We start from the raw sequence: 20,148 nt of genomic DNA on the forward strand, positions 1-20,148 counted from the left end.
GAAAAACTGCAAGAAGGCAGTTTTCCCGAACCACTCCTCTGGTGTGGTTCAGTACTCACCGAGGTGCGCAGCTTTAAGCCCAGTTGATGGAAAAGGGAGTCTCCTCCCTTGCTTATGACTGAGGGCAAGCAAAACTTGAGGGCGACTAGGATGCCAGCCAAAGGATTTGGAAACATCTGAAGCCCCAGATGTGGGTGGCGGATGTTTGCCAGTAGCAGGGCCCCTTACGGTTCTGGACTCTTGGATTTGGAATGAGTTGGGGCTAATTTGGCCTGGACTACAAATGAAATGAAAAAAACCAGCAAACCCCAAAGGGGGTTCAGGCTCCCCGAGAGCGGCTTGGGCTCTGCATCTGCTGATGCCTCAAACCCACGAGCTGCCTCACAGGCGGTGGCAGAGTTTGAACGCGGTTTGCTCTGACGAATCGCACCAGGCTGAAGACGGGCGCAACGCGGGGGGTGCGGCGGGCGGGCGGGCAGTGGCGGGGCCGTGGCGCCCCGCCCGTGGTCACTCCCCCGCCGCCGCCGCCCGCGGCTGCACTCGGCCAGGCCGGAGCGAGCGAAGCCACCACTAGCAGCAGCAGCGGCAGCAGCAGCCCGGGCGGCCCCGCCATGAGGCCGCTGGCGGGCGGCGGGTGCCTGCTCGTCCTTCTGGCGCTCGCCGAGGCCCGCGTCTGTGAGTGCCGCGCTCCCGCGCCCCAAGGGGCAGCAAGGGGGGGGGGCGGACTGGGGGCCTGTGGCAGCCCCGCGCTCGCAGCGCCGCCGGGCGCCCCCTCTGGGCCGCCTCATGGACGGGGCACCTCCACTCCCTGCCCCCCGGGCGAGGGCCGCTGGGAGCTGTAGGGACACACGCACACACACGGGCCCACACAGGCAGGGATATAGACATGCACAGAGACGGGCACGGGGACACACACATGGACATGGACACGCACAGGGAGGGACACACGCACAGAGACAGGAACACACACAGGGATGCATAGTCACAGACAGACAGACAGGGACACACACATGGACACAAGGACACACACTGACACACACAGATGGGGGACACAGGCAGGGACACACACACAGACAGGACTCACACAGGCACACGCACAGGGATACACAGTTCCAAACACAGGACACACATGGACACAGGGACACACACAGACAGGACATGAACACATGCATAGAGACAGGGACACACACAGGGATACACAATCACAGACAGACATACAGGAACACATACATGAACATGGGGACACGCTGACACACAGGGTACACGCATGGACATGGACACACAGGCAGGACACGTACACACGCAGAGACAGGGTCACAGACACGGGTACACAGGCACACAGGGCACACACATGGACACAGGGACACACACAGGTAAGGGCACACACATGGACACACACAGACACAGGGGCACACACATGGACACCCTGCTATCAGGGGGAGACTATTGGGCATACCTCAAGTTGATTTTGAGGGGGACCTATAGAGAAACCAGGGGCGCAAGGTCATAGGCTTCAAGCACAGAGCAGGGCACACCAGGCAGCACCCACTGGCCCTTGAATGAGTCCAGGGAGCCCATGGATGCTGCCCAGTGAAGCTCTGCCCAGAGATGTGGGTGCACAAGGGACATGAATGCAGCCCCGCCGTCCCCAGGAGCCCTCCCAGCCAGAGCCTTCTTTCTGGTCAGGTATACTGCCAGCTTCGCTTGGGGCACTGTGTGACACAGGAGTCTGGGGCTGGGGCCACTGTGCAACACACTACACTGGGCAAGGTTGACCTGTGGCCTGATGCAGTCATCAGCAGTTCTTATGTTCTTATTTTTCTGCGGTCCAAAAAGGGGTAGGAACCGAGAATTGGCATTTTCTGAGGGGCGCATTGAGCTTATCAAAAGGTGTCTCAGATTTGTGGAGGGATGCCTTGATTCCACACAGGTTGAGAACCACTGTTTTAACTGCTAAAATGTGCTCTCCTGGCACTAGAACTGCCTCGACAATGCAGGTCACTGAGCTTTACCCCTTGCTCAAGATTGGGAGTCTGAAGGATAATGTGAGTTGTGACCAAAGAATTGCAAATGGCAACATCCAAGTGCTATAATGTTTTGTTTTTTTTATTCCAAATTCTTCGCAACAGAAGAATCACTCTGTTCTTTTTGAGAATGGAGGGCTGGTCTTTTCTGAGAGGTGCCCTGAGTCTATCAAAGGGGGCCTTGACTCTGTAGAGGGCTGCCTTGAATCTAAATAACTTGAGACCATAAAAAACCCCCAAATCAAAAACAAAACTATATAAAAGCACTTGGATGTTGGTGCTTCAGATTTACTACTCATTTATTTTCTTCATTTGAGCAATTATTGTCTGAGGGTTGACTGAACTGCACCAGTCCAAAGCTGCATACTTAGGTGATGCTTTCCAGCTGGGTAGGGTCATGGCTGCTAATCTGGTTGCAGACATAAAGTGAGATGAGGGGAAATGAAAAGATGTGCCTGGTGTCCACACAACTTCTGTGGGGGCATGGGCAACTGATGCCTCCTGAGTCTGGGGGGGCACCCGCAGAAGCAGGTATGGAGCTGGCGAGCACCCACAGATACCGCTGGTGGCATTGGTGGCAGGGCTGGTCCTGTCAGGGGGATCATGTGGCTTCCCCTCTCCCCGCCCCCGGTGATTCCCCTACCAGTCGCCTATACGTGGGATGAAGAAAAAAATATTTAAGGGGTAGCAATGTTAGACTGGTGTCGTCTGTTTGAACACTAGACTCAGCTCTGAGTCTTTTGTTGGGCCTGCAGGTCTGGACGTGCACAGATAAGGAGCACTTGCTGTTACCAATGAGTATTCTTGTGAGATCTTGAGTTTTTAAGAAACGGCAGAATTTTAAAATTACACTTCTTATTCTGAGTCCAGTGTTAGAAACAGCCAGCTTGGTGAAAGGGAAGTAATTAGTGGCAGTAGCAAAATAAGAGCTGCAAAGAATGTAAGCCTGGTTTTGACCTGTTTTACTAATGATTAAACCTGTAGAAGAAAAGCTAATGTTTACTATTTAAGCCTTAGTTGAAATGCTAGAGGATTTCTGACTGTGAAAATGACAGTAAAGCAGGATGAAAGTTCATTTCCTAACTTATTTTTGTGTAGATCATGGAAAAACCCCCATCATTTTCCTCCCTCTGTATGTTTCTTTTTTTTTTGTTTCTTTTGGTTTCCCTTCTTCATTATTTCTCCTGCCACGTTTTTCCATCAACAATTACATTTATATCTGAAAATAATTGTCAAATCAGTGCAGACCCCTTTGTTCCAGCTGGTCCTGTATCCTAGCTGTTGCCCTGACTAATTAACCATGCCAAGTAATGCTAAGAAAAAGGGCTAATGAACACACGGTCCCATACAGATTGTGGCTGGTGCTTAATTTATGCCCCTGAAGCGTGAGAATGGATCTCTTAAAAACAAACAAACAAACATTACTGTATTTATTGTAACCAGTTCCGCTGTTCTTATCCATGTAAATGATGAATCTGTTTTGAATCAAACTATTTTTGTCTGTAATAGTGGGCATCACTTTGAAATGGTTGCAACCCTTAAAAAACTCTTTTAATTATGTAGCTTAAATGTGCCACCTTTTAGTTTAATCAAGAACCCCTTAGTTCAGTGGTGCTCAACATTTTTCCCTGATGGGCCAGATGGGCAGTGTCTGGTCAGACCACAGGCCAGTGGAGGGCAGGGGTCAGCCTGGCCTGAACCCCGCCTTGCAGGGGGTTAAGGGAGCTTCACTTGGCCCTTGTGGTGATGGGGTGGACTTGACTTGCATCTGGTGGGGAGGAGGGGAGCTTGACCCAGCCCTGCAGGGGGAAAAGGGGAGTGACTTGTCCCCAGGGGAGAAGGGAGCATGTCTCACCCCGCAGTGCGGGGAGGAGAATGGCGTATAGCCCAGTCTCAACCCAATCCTGCTGGGGAAGAGGGCATGGTGTGGCCTGTCTTCAACCAGGCTGAGAGGCTTAGGGATTGAGAATTTGACAGGGGGGAGAATTTTCTGCCAAATTTTCTGACCCATGGGGACTCCAGCGGGCCAGGTGTGATGCCTGCGTAGGCCACATTTGGCCGACAGGCCAGAGTTTGAGCACTGCAGCTCTAGTGCTTTTATTTTTATATGAAGGGTTAAACAGGAACTTCTAAGTTCCTTCTATTCACTCAGTGTTGATTAATTTATCTAAAAAAAAGAGATAGTGAGCATATCAAGGCTGCATTCCAAAGCATTCAGAAGTTAGGCAATACCAGAATTAATTCATGTCTCTAACGCCTGTGAATCACGATGTGGTTTTCAAGTAGATGTGCCTTAAAAGCTCTTTGTCCTGGACTGAGATCCACATATTCCTGATTAGAGTTTCAGCAATATCACTGGAGTCCAGTTGAGATCCTGGGTATCGTCTCACAGATACTATTACAGTACAGGGGTATTCAACTGCATCTTTATTATGTTGAACTTGACAACAAAAAGTTCAATATGAGAGCTAAGCAAAAAGTACATAGAAGTACTCGTTAAACAAAAAGGTCTTTGCTGTTTCTTTGAGACACGTGGAACATATTGTCAAAAGTCAGGACCTAAATTCCACTTTCAGAACATGCTTACATACAGGTAAAAACATGGACCTTTTTGCATCACCTCACCTGAGGGAAGAACTAAATAGAAGAAATTAAATGATGTACTTTTCACCTGGCTGCAATATGAGAGAACTTTTGCATGTAGAGTCCTACTGGAAACTTGGGATTAATTGAGGAGTTTTAGAAAACTCTGAGTTGAGGATCTAGGAAGTTAGCTGCTATATAGCAGCTATATCCATGGATGGTTTCAAGTTTGTAGCACAGTACTATGTCATTTACATTTTTTAGAGTTTGCTCCATAAAGTAACTGTAAACTCTGCTTAACCAGTTCTGTAAGGCCAGATTTACGGCTGATCTGCAATACCAGAGTAGATTTTTAAGTGCCTAGATTGTACGGGGGAATCTGTGGCTTTATTTCTTGCAAAAGCATTACACAGCTACTTGGTAAATAATCATAATATAATTAACGGCTCATCCAGTGCCTATTGAAATTAATTGTGAGGTTTTCATTGGCCTTCAGCTATACTGATATCCAGCCGCTTATGTTTGCTGAAGGGTTGGCTAATGATTTGAGAGTCAAAAGTTCATTCAAGTTCCAGTAATCATACAGGCAGCAGTATAGATAAGAGATTTTTGTAGAGTACAGCAGGATCTGTGTAAACAAAGACCAGCAGTTCACCAAATAGACCAAAACATTTCTTGCACTAACTTCAACATAATAGAAAAATGTGGAAGTTACAACTGAAGCAAGATTTTGTTTTAGACCTGAAAATTCATGGGATTTAAGACTGAGCTGGTTATCTGAAGTGGGGAGTCATTTCCTTATTTAGCTCCCCCCATTGTATTAAAAAAGAGATAGATTCAGATCACTTCATGTGATTGCCACATCCTCAACACACTTAACAAGCATTTTCTGATAACTAGCTACCAGCTAGACTTACTGGAAATTGAAGACTTGGGATATTCACCAATATGGAATTTTTTTAAAGCCCTGCATATGTTACTCTTATCTTATAAAACGTTATCAACAAGACTAGAGCTTTAAGATACCTTTTGTCCCTCACAATGTAAAGATGCCACACCAGTCTCCTTAGGCATGGCTTAAGTGGTTGTCTTGATTAGGACTGAGAAAAACTTAAAGAGTCCATTCCCTTCTACCACATCCAGAATTTTCTTCATATATGTGGTGAATTACATGACCAAGCAGAGAATTTTCATTTTCCAAAAGGCAGAGTATAAAAGGAGAAAATGGTCTTTGGCACCTTCAGAAATCTATGCTTTGGGAGTCAATTTCCCACATGTTTTGAGTACACAGGGTAAAGAATCACTAAATCAGATCACAGGTCTCAAGATTTTTCAGTATATGTTGACATATACACATGTTAATTTTACCCTAGCCAGGTTGGGTATCAGTAGTTTTGCATAGCCCCAGCTATATAGGCTTCAGCCTAGGTTATACAAAACCCCAACCAAGACTCCAGGGGCATGTCCCCATGAGTGGGAATGTGTGTTTCCCCAGGGACAAACAGCAGCGGCACACTATATGCCGCTAATGTTTGTCCCTGGGGAATGCCCATGCATGCGTGCTCTGGTGCATAGCACATTACCTCGGGTGGGCTGGCCCCAGCAGCCTTACCTATGGTCCTTGTGGGGGGTCTCCAGGGGCTGCAGCTGTGGTGATCCAGCAGCAGGGAGTCAGGTTGGCAGCCGGAGTGTGGCTCTGGCCATCCAGGTTCCAGGTTTTGAGTGGCGCATGCTGCTGATATGTGCACTGCCCTGCCTTTTTTAGGTGTGGGTTTTTTGACATTGGGATCTCTGGTGTCAAAATCACCCATGCTGTAAATTAGCGCCGCGGGGAATGCCTGCATGTGTGGTGCAGGTGGTGCGCAGTGCTGCAGACGGGTCTGCCCAAGCTCCAGACCACGCTGTGACTGCTGCAAGGCCCCAGCTCCAGAGCACTTCCCTGCCCAGTTGCACACCTGGCCAGTGCTGCTGGGGCTGGTCTCCATGGAAACCTGGCCCCACACTGTCACATTGCTGTTGCTGGGATCTCCATGGAAACCAGCCACAGTGACTTGAGCAAGGGCTGCTGGGAAAAGGAATTTACCGCTGGCCAGATCCTGCCTGTGAGCTGTACTTTGCCCACTCTGTGCTACAGTATGGTGAGGTGATAGCTGATGGCATTAGTTTACAATGTAACCCTGTGCTTATACCCTAACAAGCCTATCAGAAAATTAGATGTATGTCATATCATAGAGGCTGCCTGTATTTGATATTCAGTTTTGTTGCTGTACAAAGCCACTCAGTTGCATTCCTGAATTCCTGATCATTTAATAGACTGGCTTTAACATGTTTTGAAGCATACAGGGGTTAGTTGCTCCTGCCACCAGAGAGCAATCACTAGCAAAGGACAAATGAAAGAGGTGCACTGATACATTGGTCCATATGGGATTCATATCAGCACTGATAAAAGGAAGATTGATGTTAGCTGGCAATCGGCTTTTTTGGCTCATTGGGCTGATAATGTTGCCAATAAATGCCGCGTGCATATGCAGCTGCAGCATGCATGCAGCCAGGAGCTTAGACCAGAAGCATGGACAGCATCATCTGACTGATAAGTCTGTGATGGGGGAGGGGGATGGGGGGTCATTTTCAGGCCCCCACGGTGAAGGAGGGAGTGGGGCTGGGGTAGGGGCAGGTATTGCACAGCCAGGGTGGGGAGCCGTGGCTTGTCCAGGGAGTGTGGGGGAGTGGGGTGGGCGGCTCCCACTGATGCATGCACTCCCCAGTGGAGGCATGGGGGGCATGTGCACCCCAGATCTGTGTGCAGGATGAGGGCAGGCTGCTTCTGTGCACTTTGGGCCGGGGTCTGTGCCAGCCTCTTACTGGCAGGGGGGCTGGGCCATGCTTGGGGTGGGCAGTAGCAACCCTGGGAGGGGGGTTACAGTGAATTTTGGGGTGGCTGTAGCCCCCCCCTCCCCCCCCCCCCAGAGCCTCTCCTCCCAGTGCCACTGCTGCCTGCCCTGCCCTGCCCCTGCCTGCCCTGAGTATAGCCCAGGCCCAGCCCCCCTTCCAGGAAAAGGCCCCAAGCGTGCAGCAGCAGCCCGCCCTAATCCTGCGCACAGATCCAAGGGGCACATGCCCCTCAGGCCTCCCCCAGAGTGTGTGCAGTGGCAGGAGCCTCTCCCCCTGTGCCCCCTGGATGGACTGTGGCTCTGTCCTGTGCTCTGCCCCACCCTGGCTGTACCAGCACCTGCACCTGCTCCAGCTTCAGCCCCACTCCCTCCCTCACCATGGGAACCTTGCTCTGCACCCCCCCATGCCCCTTTCCTCCCCACTGTCTCTTCCTCCCCACAGACTTACCAGCTGGATGCTGCTCTCTAAAGCTGCCAGGTTGCATACTGGCAATCAGATTGGTATTGGCAGATATGGCTCATTAATAATTGGCTATTGGTATTGGCCCCAAAATTTTTATTGGTGCACCCCTAACAAATGATGTTCCAGTGGGAAGGTATGCAGGAGAACAGACCGCTACAGCCACTTTCCTTAATGAGCTGTATCACTTCCTTCCGTTAATCTGTTTATCAACACAGGGACCTATGGGACTGTCTACTGTAGCATGTTATTGCTGGTCTTTGTACCCCAGTGGATCAAGATTTCAGCTAATCAATACAATCCTCCTTGTGAGCATAAAGCATGTCTACTGGAACTGATGATCATAGCATCCTAGGGTAGTGATGAATATTCATGAGCAGCTTGTCTGCAAATGTCATGACCCTCACAAAGCCATGTTAATCTGATAGGTTAAATCGTGCAAATGCTGATTAACGTAAGGCAGGTGCCTTTCTATTACATTACATTTTGGTGCCCAGTAGCTAACATGGATCAGGCTTTGCCCCCTAACCCTATGACTTGGACTTTTTCCAGCTATGCTAATCTATTAGTTTCTTGTTGATTAGAAGTAGCCAAAACAAAAAACAAACAAACCAGCCAAACCAAAACAGTAGCAGCAGCAAAGCTGAAACCAAAAACAGTCAACAAAATCCCAGTCAAATTTAGATGTGGTCTGTCCAAGCTCATTAAAGTATACAGGAATCTTCCAAAATTATATCAGGTCCTAATAGTACAATATGCCTAACAATCAGTAGGAATAGCAACACATATGTGCAAAAAGTAAATAGCAATACGCACACAGCACTGCAACTCCACAATGTCTATGATGTATATGTGTTCTACATTTATACAGGGCCATATGCTTCTTCCTGCAATACTAACACAAGTGTTTCCAAGCCACGCTGTAGGTGTGAGATTTTGCCATGTATACCAAGTTGTTCCAAAATATAAAGGAACAATTTACTTTGGTTAAAAGTATTTGCTGGCATCTAGCCTTATAAAAAATAAAATACCCCCCCGGCCTCACATAAAAGAGGTACACAGAAAACCCTTACTACTGTATAATTAAAACAAATCATTCCCACTTACTCTGAGGTTTCAGTTTATCAGTCTGTTTTCCTGATAGATTACATACAAATGTTGCTTCTGGCACAGCTTTGTGAGCACATAATTACTTGTATGTCAATAAGAATTTTTTTGGTTGTGGGAAACCAACCCAGGCACCACACAGACAAAGCAATTTTGAAGCATCTTTCTTTTCTCCAACACTGCCTGCAAATTTGTACATGCCCACATCACAGCCACAGTTAAATTCTGGCTTTTGGTTTAGATGCTCACTTGAAGGTAATCTTCACATTATTAAAGTGTTTAGCTGTTACACCATAAAAAGAAATAAATGTTTGTTTTTATCAAGTTTTGTCTCAGCAGCATGCCTCAGAATACCTGGTTAGGAAACGCAGAGCAAATTCTTTTATGGAAGAAAGTAAGAAGGGAAATTTAGAAAGAGAATGTGTTGAAGAACTATGCAATAAAGAAGAAGCCCGCGAAATCTTTGAAAACGATCCTGAAACGGTAAGAATTTCATGAGCATCTGCAAGATGGAGAACAAATCTTTTGCAGAGGGAAAGAAATCCTTGGAATTGCACAAGGTTTTTATACAATAGGGCTAAAAATATGATACAGACAGAGAGCCAAGGGTGAAATTCTCTCACGTACAGCCAGGCAGCACAATGTGTAGGCACAATACATGTTATTAGGGAAGACAGACTACAAGCACGTAGGATGGCTGAGTGCATGTCCTTTGGATTTAAAAAAAAAAGCATGAGTTTTAGGCCACTGTTTTGCAGGCATTCGGGTGGAACACCCATTGGCTTCACTGAGTATTTTTATACAGACAGCACATGGCAACACAGCCGTCTTGATAAAGATACTAGGCACCCTTGCTGAGGGGCTTTCTTCTAGGTATGAGAGTACTCATGCACCTTGCTCTTTAGATCTATATTTTGAATTAATTTAAATCAGTTGTTTATTACAAAGTAGACGAGAGAAAATCCATTCATATTTGTGGTCCAATATAACCTGTAAATTGTTTACACACACTGCTTTTCATATAGTGCAGCATATTTGGCCATATGGATTATTAAGGATGTGCACATTTAAATTATACATATCTTCGTAAGGCATGGGGGGGCAAAATGTGGCCTGTGGGCTGGATCTGGACTGCTGATTCATTGGATCTGGTCCATGGCTGCCCCTGTGGTGCTTCGCGTGGGGCTGAGCCCCACCCTAGCAGACGGTGCCTGCTGTCTCTGCCCTAGCCAGTGTACACAGCTTACCAGCGGGGCTCCTTCTGGTGTGTCTGCAGCTGTCCGAGTGCTGTTCCACACCCCTTGCCTCCAGTGGCAGATCCCAGCTGCCTTACACCCATTCTGTTTGCCCAGCGAGTGGGTGAAAGGCAGCTGGGAGCTGGAACTGGAACCCCATGTGCTGGGGCAGGAGCCACCCGGCTGAAGCCTCTTCCCTGCCTGGAGCAGTGCAGAAGGAGCAGAAGCAGGAGGAAGAGCCACTGCTGGAGTCAAAGGGTGCAGAGCAGCACCTGGCGGCTGGAGCTGCACTGGGAGCAGCCTTGCTGGTAAGCTGGATGTGCCAAGCTGTGTGTGCTGGAGCCAGGCTGGTGGGCGTGGGCTGGAGTGCAGCCTGGGCTGCCCCGGGCAGGGGTTGGCCCCACACAGAGAGCTGCAGGGGCAACTGTGGACCACAACGCCCGGGTGAGCTCTCCTCCATGTGTCCCTTGCTCACTCCTCCCTTTCCTCACCTCTGGCCGGCTCCTGGGACCTAGCACCCAGGCAAGCCTCCTCCCCCCATACACACACCTTTCCACACCTGCACATTCCACCCACAGGGCAGGAGCTGCCCCGCAACCCCACCCTGTGATCCCAGCCTTGCCCACCCATCTCGCCCCTGAACACTGCTCCTCACTTGCCTGCAGCTCCTCCTCACATAGGGAGTTTTGGTGAGTTGCTGTGGTGGCTGTCAGGGGAAGAGGTACTGACCTGGCTCATGACAACTCATCAGAACTCCCTATGTGGCCCCTGGGCCCAAATAATTGCCCACTCCATCTTAAGGGAATCAATATTTTTTAAATAAGTGACCGATAACATATTTCCATGTCATTTGACATGGAAGTATATACATGTTCAAAGCCAGATTTCTAATACCTTTCTCATTTATTGGGTACTATTCAAGGGAAAGATTTTCAAAATTTAGGCAACCTGTTCAACCTGAAGGACTTTAAAAGGATTTCCCTGCAAGGACATTGCCAAAGCCTAATTTTTTCGCTGTGAAGAACAGAATTAGAGAGGAAGTACTGGCCTGATTTTCCTCTGCCTCTCATCCTTTAGTAACTTGGAATCTTCTTTAATAAAAATCCTGTGTTTTAACTTATAAGTAAGTTTTCTTGAAGACTTCTAGTCTATTTTTATATAAATAAAAGAAAGGTAAGTTATGTATGGACTTCTCTCTTAGTTTCTCTTACAATTAAATGAAAAACAACATTACAATAAAATAAGTTACCTGTATATTTACAGTTGGTTATGTTAACTTTTTCTGATATTTCTCTTATTTTTTTCCTACAGGAATACTTTTACCCAAAATATATACGTAAGTACCACTCCTCTCATTCTTTAAAGTTTGTAGAGTTCTTGTAACTTTCTTCCCATTTGAGTATTATTGTTTTTTAACAGTAGTAGTGGTATGAGGAATCTTTTCCCATGTTTGATTATGACGCATATTAACTCACTAGTACCTCTCCATCCTTAGGTCCTGACTGAACTATTCAGAACGTGGAGTGTGAGGTCAGGTGTCCTTAATTTGTCCAAGCAGGTTTTCTAGTTCCAACCAGGAGAACAGACTCTTTGAAGATGCCAAGGTTAAACTGTTCTAATTGCATTCTAAATGGATGTTTGGAGCATAAACAAATTGTGCGTGGGGTTTGTATTTACAGGCTGCCTCACCTACACCCGACTAGGGATCTCAAGTGTTTCTGTGATGTCTCCAGATTCTTCAAGTGACCTGAGGACTTGTGTCACTGGTAAGAACTGTTGTTATATGTTTCTCACCCAGCACCGAGACATACTGGGTGTGTCTACATGTGCGCATTTACTGCACAGTAACTGAAATTACTGTGCAGTACAGGCACGTGTCTACACATGAACACTTGTACTATGCAGTAAATATGGCAATTTACACTGACTTGAGCATAAATTTGATACCTGCATCAGCTTTAATGCATTTTAACACCTGTATGTGTAGATGCTGGCCTATTCCTGCTTACTGCACAGTAATTTACTGTGCAGTAAGTAAATTTAAGCCAGTGTAAATGCAATGTATAGACATGCCCATTGTGCATCACTCTGGGGTACTGAATCAAGTTTAAGCTTACATATATATCACCTTTATAAAAGTTCACCTAGCAAGAAAAAAGATAGTGTTTTGACTCATCTAATGCAATTAGAAAGCAAATTACAACATTATATTTTACTGGTAATTTAAGAGCTTTACTGTTAACACTGACTAAGAAGTTCAACTCTAGGAGCAGTGCTGGAAAGGAAATGGGGCATGCAATTCCTCCAGAACTATAGTGGCATCTGCCCATTGCAGCCCATTCCTCCACTTATATTAGCTCACTCAACTCATGCCCAAGTTGCTCATGACCTCCTGTGCCCAGAGTCACATTCTGGAAAGATTCTGTTCAGTCAAATAAAGGGATTATGCCTCTTTTTTTTACACAGTTTTATAAGTGCCATGGTCAGTCTGGCTCACAGTGAAGCAATCTTTTAAGGCTGAAGAATTCAAATATTTGCTAGAAGATGAGGTCATTAGCCTCAGAGATTTTATACTTTGTAACAAACTTACATCTACCTAATGTTGCATAACCATGTAGTTATTCATTCAGTATGTTTGATCAATTAATTCAACATGAAAATGCATCCTTTCTAACAAATTAATAGGAAGCAGTCTGTGTCATATGCCTTCTTTAAGCATGTTACCCTCCACAGTTAACTTAAGCTTTCATTGCTGTGGCATGTTGAAAGTGCTTTCAGCCTGAAAATATATGTATTTGTCCTTAAACATCTGTCCTTTTTATGTCCTTGAGTGCAAACAAAGGTAAAACAGAATCCTAAATAATTTCACTACACAGATGAACACATTTTCTAGATCATGGTGCCAACCTCCTGCAGTCACAAATTAAAATGGACTCTCTTTCTTACCCTAACTGAGGGTTCCAGGATGGGTAGGAGGGAAGGACTTTGCAGACCTGCATCAATATGTTATGTTACTGTCTTCTAGAGAAGATTAACAGTAGTAAGTTGATCCACCTCCCAAAGCAACCCAAATTGAAATCAAAGTTCTTACTGCTGAATGACCATGGGGGAAAAATAAAAATAAAGGAGGAGTAACATTTTCAATAGTTTTGTAAAGGCCAGACTTATAAAGGAATTGAGTGTCTAAAATTCAGTCAGGCTTTTGTTGTTGAGTGAGGTTGCAATTTGATTATTTTGCTCCCCTGCTCCCTGCAACCAAAAACCGCTCAATAGACAATGGTAATGAATTTTAACTGAAAATTGGATCAAAAGTGGAGTGCACATAGTGGCGGGGAGTAGCAAGCCAAGACAAACATAGCTCCTAGTTGGCCTCTTCCAACACCTGCACCAGGAAGTTGTCCCCGACACTCTCCAAAATCTTCCTGGTTTGCCTGTGGACTCCTGTATTGTCCTCCTAGCAGATGTCAGGGTGATTGAAGTCCCTCATGAGAACCAGGGCCTGTGATTGGGAGAACTTCCAATAGCTGTTTGAAGAAAGCCTCATCCACCTCATCCTCCTGATCTGGTGGTCTCACAGCATCACCTTGGTTGCTCTCCCTTCTGATCATAACCCGGAGAGTTTCAGCAGACCTATCTCTAGTTTTATACTGGAGCTCTGAGCAATCATATGTCTCTTTTACATAAAGCACAACTCTTCCTCCTCTTCTCTCCTGCCTGTCTTTCCTGAACAGTTTATACTAATCCATGAGAATGCTCCAGTCAGATGAGCTATTCCACCAAGTCTCTGTTATTCCAATCATGTCATAGTTCCATGATTGTACAAGGACTTCCAATTCTTCCTGCTTCTTTCCCAGGCTCCATGCATTCAGGTACAGACCTCTGAGATAACTAGCTGGTTGCCCTGCTTTCTCAGGAAGAAAGAAAATGCCTCTCCTGTTGCTCCTGTTTGTGCTTACTCCAGGTCACCTACTTCCCTGCTTACCTCAGGACTTTGGTTACCATCCCTTAGTGAACCTACTTGAAATCAGCATAGCCCTTGCTTTAGCCAGGGCATTTTCCCTATTTCTGAGAACATCTGCTGAGTCAGATGATAAGGAAATACATGGTTTACAAGATTTGTTGTGATCCATGATGATCTGTGCTGGGGATGAAGATACTGTAACGCACTCAATAGTTCTTCTCCTTCCCCTGCAGGCTGGCGTGATCTTTCGAATCACTATCTGGATAGTTTTGTAAAAGCCAGACTATCTGGACTGCTGTCTCTTACCCTTCTGAGAGGAGGTGCAGCAGAGTTCTCCAGCATCCCAGGGTGCTTTGCTTCTCCCCTTCCCCACAAACAGTGTGTTGCTCTGGTTGGATTCTACTACACCAGCCAACTAGGGGGCAGAAAATGGCCTCCTTACAATCCTGCACGGTGTGCAGGGAGACAGGCTAACTCTGAGCAGTCTGGGGCAGCAAATCAGGACTGCCCAAGCAGTGCTGCAGTCTGTCTCCAGACATACTGAGGGAGTTTGTAGAGCACTCTGAGATGTGTGCACAAGGACCTCCTTGCTGCACAAAATTAGCACCGCAAACTCTGCTCATCAGGGGCTCAGCATTCAAGGGCCTGAAGATGTCTGTTCAGGGATCTCTAGGAAAGTTTTTCTACCAGGAGAACAAGCCAAGGAGAATTCTCCTAGGTCATCAGAGCATGTGTACACGCAAAAGGCTGAAAAATACACAGCAGATTTTTTCACCTTTGGAAAAACATGACACTTTAGATCCCAGTACTCTCCCAAAGGCAGCTTTCACAAGCAAAAATAAAACATAAAGAATGAGTGGAGGAAATGAAGCCTCTCTTTGCATTCCAGCACAGCAGCATAAAATAAAGTGCTTCTTTTATCCATGGCACAGGCAATAGGGATGCAAGTCTCCCTGTAAATGTTCCATATTTAGCATGACAAGAGAAATTAGTCTTTGTGCCCTTTGACCTTTACCCTTTCTGCCAAGACTCTTGCTGATATATTTGGGGTGGTAATCAGTGATTTAGACAGTGGTCCAATAAGAACTGAACTGAAACCATTTTTTGTGACTTAAACACAACACTCAAAAGCTCTTTAGTTCTATCCTGCCACTATTACAAATGTAGATATATTAAGTAGCAAGAAGTTTTGTGTAACAGTTTCTTGAACCATTTGTCTCACAATAGTTTTGTCTTTGATGGAGGCAAAATATTATAGATACATAACAAATAATACTGTTTTGGATTAGTTGCAGGAGGAGGGAGAGTCTTGTTACTGTTGAGGTGACTTGCCCAACGACATTGCTATATGGATGTTTGTACCAAGCTTTTTCTGTCTTCAGTAGTTCTGTTGAGAAAGAAGCAAGATTAGGGAAAGCACCTTAAAAAAATAAACTTTTACTTTTTTTCAATCATACCACAGAAATTTCAAATCAATGTACCCCTCTGCCATGCAATGAAAATGGATACACAAAGTGCATAGATGGGAAAGCTGCCTATACCTGTGTTTGTAAACAAGGATGGCAAGGAGAGAGATGTGAAGAAGGTATGCTCCCTACTCTGACAGTTGTGAGAACTGTTGTTCTAATAACTAAATTCATAGATTCATAGATTCATAGATGTTAGGATCGGAAGAGACCTCAATAGATCATCGAGTCCGACCCCCTGCATAAGCAGGAAAGAATGCTGGGTCTAGATGACCCCAGCTAGATGCTCATCTAACCTCCTCTTGAAGACCCCCAGGGTAGGGGAGAGCACCACCTCCCTTGGGAGCCCGTTCCAGACCCTGGCCACTCGAACAGTGAAGAAGTTCTTCCTAATGTTCAATCTAAATCTGCTCTCTGCTAGCTTGTGGCCATTATTTCTTGTAACCCCCGGGGGCGCCTTGGTGAATAAATACTCACCAATTCCCTTCTGTGCCCCTGTGATGAACTTATAGGCAGCCACAAGGTTGCCTCTCAACCTTCTCTTGTGGAGGCTGAAAAGGTCCAGTTTCTCTAGTCTCTCCTCGTAGGGCTTGGACTGCAGGCCCTTAACCATACGAGTGGCCCTTCTCTGGACCCTCTCCAGGTTATCCGCATCCCTCTTGAATTGCGGCGCCCAGAATTGCACGCAGTACTCCAACTGCGGTCTGACCAGCGCCTGATAGAGGGGAAGTATCACCTCCTTGGACCTATTTGTCATGCATCTGCTGATGCATGATAAAGTGCCATTGGCTTTTTTGATGGCTTCGTCACACTGCTGACTCATGTTCATCTTGGAGTCCACTAGGACTCCAAGATCCCTTTCCACTTCCGTGCCACCCAGCAGGTCATTCCCTAGGCTGTAGGTGTGCTGGACATTTTTCCTCCCTAGGTGCAGCACTTTGCATTTCTCCTTGTTGAATTGCATCCTGTTGTTTTCTGCCCACTTGTCCAAACTGTCCAGGTCTGCTTGCAGCTGTTCCCTGCCCTCCGGCGTGTCTACATCTCCCCATAGCTTTGTGTCATCTGCAAACTTGGACAGAGTACATTTGACTCCCGCGTCCAAGTCACTGATGAAGACATTAAAGAGTATCGGTCCAAGGACCGAACCCTGCGGGACCCCACTGCCCACACCCTTCCAGGTCGAAACCGACCCATCCACCACGACTCTCTGCGTGCGACCCTCCAGCCAATTCGCCACCCACCGGACTGTGTAGTCATCCAAGTCACAGCCTCTTAACTTGTTCACCAGTATGGGGTGGGATACTGTATCGAAGGCCTTCCTGAAGTCTAAGTATACGACATCCACCCCTCCTCCTGTGTCCAGGTGTTTCGTAACCTGGTCATAAAAAGAAACTAGATTGGTCAGGCACGATCTGCCTGCCACGAACCCGTGCTGGTTTCCCCTCAGCATAATTTGTCCTGCCAGGCTCTCGCAAATGTGAGCCTTGATAATTTTTTCAAAGACTTTGCCAAGGATGGAGGTGAGACTGACTGGCCTATAGTTGCCCGGGTCCTCCTTCCTCCCCTTTTTGAAAATGGGGACCACGTTGGCCCTTTTCCAGTCCTCCGGGACTTGGCCCATGCACCACGAGCGTTCAAATATTCCCGCCAGTGGCTCTGCAATGATGTCGGCCAGTGCCTTCAGCACCCTCGGATGGAGCTCATCCGGGCCTGCCGACTTAAAGGCATCCAGTTCTTCCAAGTGACTCTGCACCGTCTCGGGGTCTACGCATGGAAGTCTGGCACCTTGCTGCTGCCTTTCTACAACCCCAGTGAGAGACTTGTCGTGCCCCTCACTTAGGAACACTGAGGCAAAGAACTCGTTGAGGAGTTCAGCCTTGTCCCCCCTGTCCGTCACCAATTGCTTCTGCCCATTTAGCAGGGGTCCTATTCCTCCCTGGGCCTTCCTTTTACGCCCTATATATCTAAAAAACAATTTCTTGTTGTCTTTTACTTGGGTTGCCATCCTCAGCTCCATGGTAGCTTTGGCCTGTCTAACTGCCTCCCTGCAAGCACGAGCAGAGGAGGTATATTCATCTTTGGTGATCTCTCCCTGTTTCCACTTTTTATGTGCTCCCCTTTTGTCCCTTAGGCTGCCCTGGATTTCTCTGGTCAGCCAGGGAAGCCTTCTGGCCCCTTTCCCTCTTTTGCCTCGCTCGGGGATCATCTTGCTTTGTGCCCGAAGGATCGTTTCCTTAAGGCACAGCCTTATTGAAGCATTGTTTACCAGCACTATATTATTAAATACGTAAGCCAGCAAATAACCTTTCCTAGAATAAGCTTTAGTGTTTTGTTTTTTATATTCCTTCTAGATATAGATGAATGTCAAGATCAAGAAAATATAAACGGAGGGTGTAGTCAAACATGTATTAATTTGCATGGAAGCTACCGCTGTTTCTGTGAAGATGGTTATTACATGCTTCCAAATAAGAAGGACTGCAGAGGTAAAAGGAAACACTTGCAAATATCAGCACATGAATGATAAATAGTCTGCAAACTGTAGATTAGCTATGTAGTCCTGGCTAAATTTTCTAGTGTCCCTTTACATTTATCTCTTCCATTTTGAACCACATTCAGCATTTTAGTAACAGTTGATTCCCATTGATAGGTCCAGCTAAGTTTTTCTAGCTGAACTAGAAGAGTTAGCTAGTTCACAAAACCCAGGGTTTGAGTAATACACACTAGAATGAGTCCAGTGTGCAGCTGTTGTAGCAAGCCTTGGGCCAAGTTTCTAGACTACCAGGGTCATATAACATTCTTCTCAATTAGGAGGGAAAATAGTAATGAATTAATTATATGCAGTTTCTAGGGCTCTGCAAAACGGCTGTGTTTCGATTCGGTTTTGGATTCGGACGTTTTGGAGGACAGTAATTTGTTTTGGTGTTTTGGATCACTGTCCTGTTTTCATAGTTTTCATAGTTTCATAGTTGGTAGGGTCAGAAGGGACCTGAGCAGAGCATCAAGTCCGACCCCCTGCCATGGCAGGAAAAAGTACTGGGGTCAAACGACCCCAGCAAGGTGTTTGTCTAACCTCCTCTTAAAGTCCCCCAGGGTAGGAGCCAGCACCACTTCACTTGGAAGTTGGTTCCAGATCCTACCTGCCCTGACTGTGAAGTAGCGCCTCCGGATATCTAGCCTGAATCTACTCTCTGCCAGCTTGTGGCCGTTATTTCTAGTCACTCCTGGTAGTGCTCGGGGGAACAGGGACTCTCCCATTGCCTGCTGGTCTCCCCTGACTAGTTTGTAAACGGCCACTAGATCCCCCCTCAGCCTTCTCTTGTGGAGGCTGAACAGGTTCAGGTCCCTTAGCCTCTCCTCGTAGGGCCTGCCCTGCTGACCCCTGATCATGCGAGTGGCCCTTCTCTGGACCCTCTTCATGTTGTCCACATCCCTCCTGAAGTGCGGTGCCCAGAACTGGACGCAGTACTCCAACTGCAGCCTGACCAGTGTCGCATAGAGGGGGAGGATCACCCCCTTGGACCTGCTCGAGATGCATCTGTGGATGCATGACAAGGTGTGGTTGGCCTTCCTGACCATGTCCCCACAGTCAGCCCATGTTCATTTTGGCACCAATAATGACTCCAAGATCCTTTTCTGCCTCTGCACTGATGAGAAGGGAGTTCCCCAGCCTGTAGGTATGCTGCTGGGTCTTCCTCCCCAAGTGCTGCACCTTGCGCTTTTCAGTGTTGAAACCCATCCTGTTCTCATCCGCCCACCCCTGTAACCTGTCTAGGTCCAATTGCAGCCTATTCCTCCCTTCTAGTTTTGTTTTGGCCGAATCTATTTTGGAGATTTGGCTCTGCGGAATCTCCTCCGAATCTGTTTCGAATGGGCTGCAAGGGAAGCTTCGCACAGCCCTACCTATCCAGGTGGGGCTCAGGGACGGGGATGGCAGGGTCCCAGCAGCGTGCAGGATGGGGACGTGGGTGGCTCATCTGGGGGAGGGCTGCTGCCCTCTGTGCAGGAGAGTAGACCCCCACGCAGATCTCTGATCCCTGTCATGCTGGGTCGCGGGGCAGGGAAGCAGCGCAGAGCAGCAAGCAAGCCTGCTGGTCCCTGCCGCGCGACTCAGCTCCACAGGGAGCAGAGATCCACACTGGGGGTCTCCATGCCACCGTTGCCCACCCCACGCTGCCCCAGCAACATGGGGTTGCATGGGGATGGGCAACAACAGCAGGGAAACTCTGGTGCAGATCTCTGGTCCCTGCAGAGCCAGGTCACGTGGCAGGGCGACTTAGCTCTTCAGGAAGCAGAGATCTGGGGCTGCAGGGACCCAGAGCCCCCAGTTTGCTTCCCCAGCTTCCTGTTCGATTCCCCAGCTCTCTGATTATCCCCTCAGGTCTTCTCAGGGGTTCAGGCCCCCTTATCTGTGCGCTGGGTTT

At 47.2% G+C, this 20,148-nt stretch overlaps 1 protein-coding gene across 2 annotated transcripts in view; it reads left to right on the forward strand.

Moving 5' to 3' along the window:
• The first annotated feature begins 457 nt into the window (after positions 1-457).
• PROS1 (protein S) overlaps positions 458-20,148 on the forward strand; it is a 61,103-nt gene continuing 41,412 nt past the window's right edge. For both annotated transcript variants that reach the window (XM_059720511.1, XM_059720512.1), the window contains exons 1-6: positions 458-675; positions 9,391-9,548; positions 11,612-11,636; positions 11,980-12,066; positions 15,724-15,846; positions 18,079-18,210. In XM_059720511.1, coding sequence (XP_059576494.1) covers positions 612-675; positions 9,391-9,548; positions 11,612-11,636; positions 11,980-12,066; positions 15,724-15,846; positions 18,079-18,210 — 589 coding nt within the window. In that variant the 5' untranslated portion in view covers positions 458-611. The remainder of the gene's footprint in view (positions 676-9,390; positions 9,549-11,611; positions 11,637-11,979; positions 12,067-15,723; positions 15,847-18,078; positions 18,211-20,148) is intronic.

The sequence above is a fragment of the Alligator mississippiensis genome, chromosome 1 (genome assembly GCF_030867095.1).
Source record: "Alligator mississippiensis isolate rAllMis1 chromosome 1, rAllMis1, whole genome shotgun sequence".
Classification (NCBI taxonomy): Eukaryota; Metazoa; Chordata; order Crocodylia; family Alligatoridae; genus Alligator; species Alligator mississippiensis.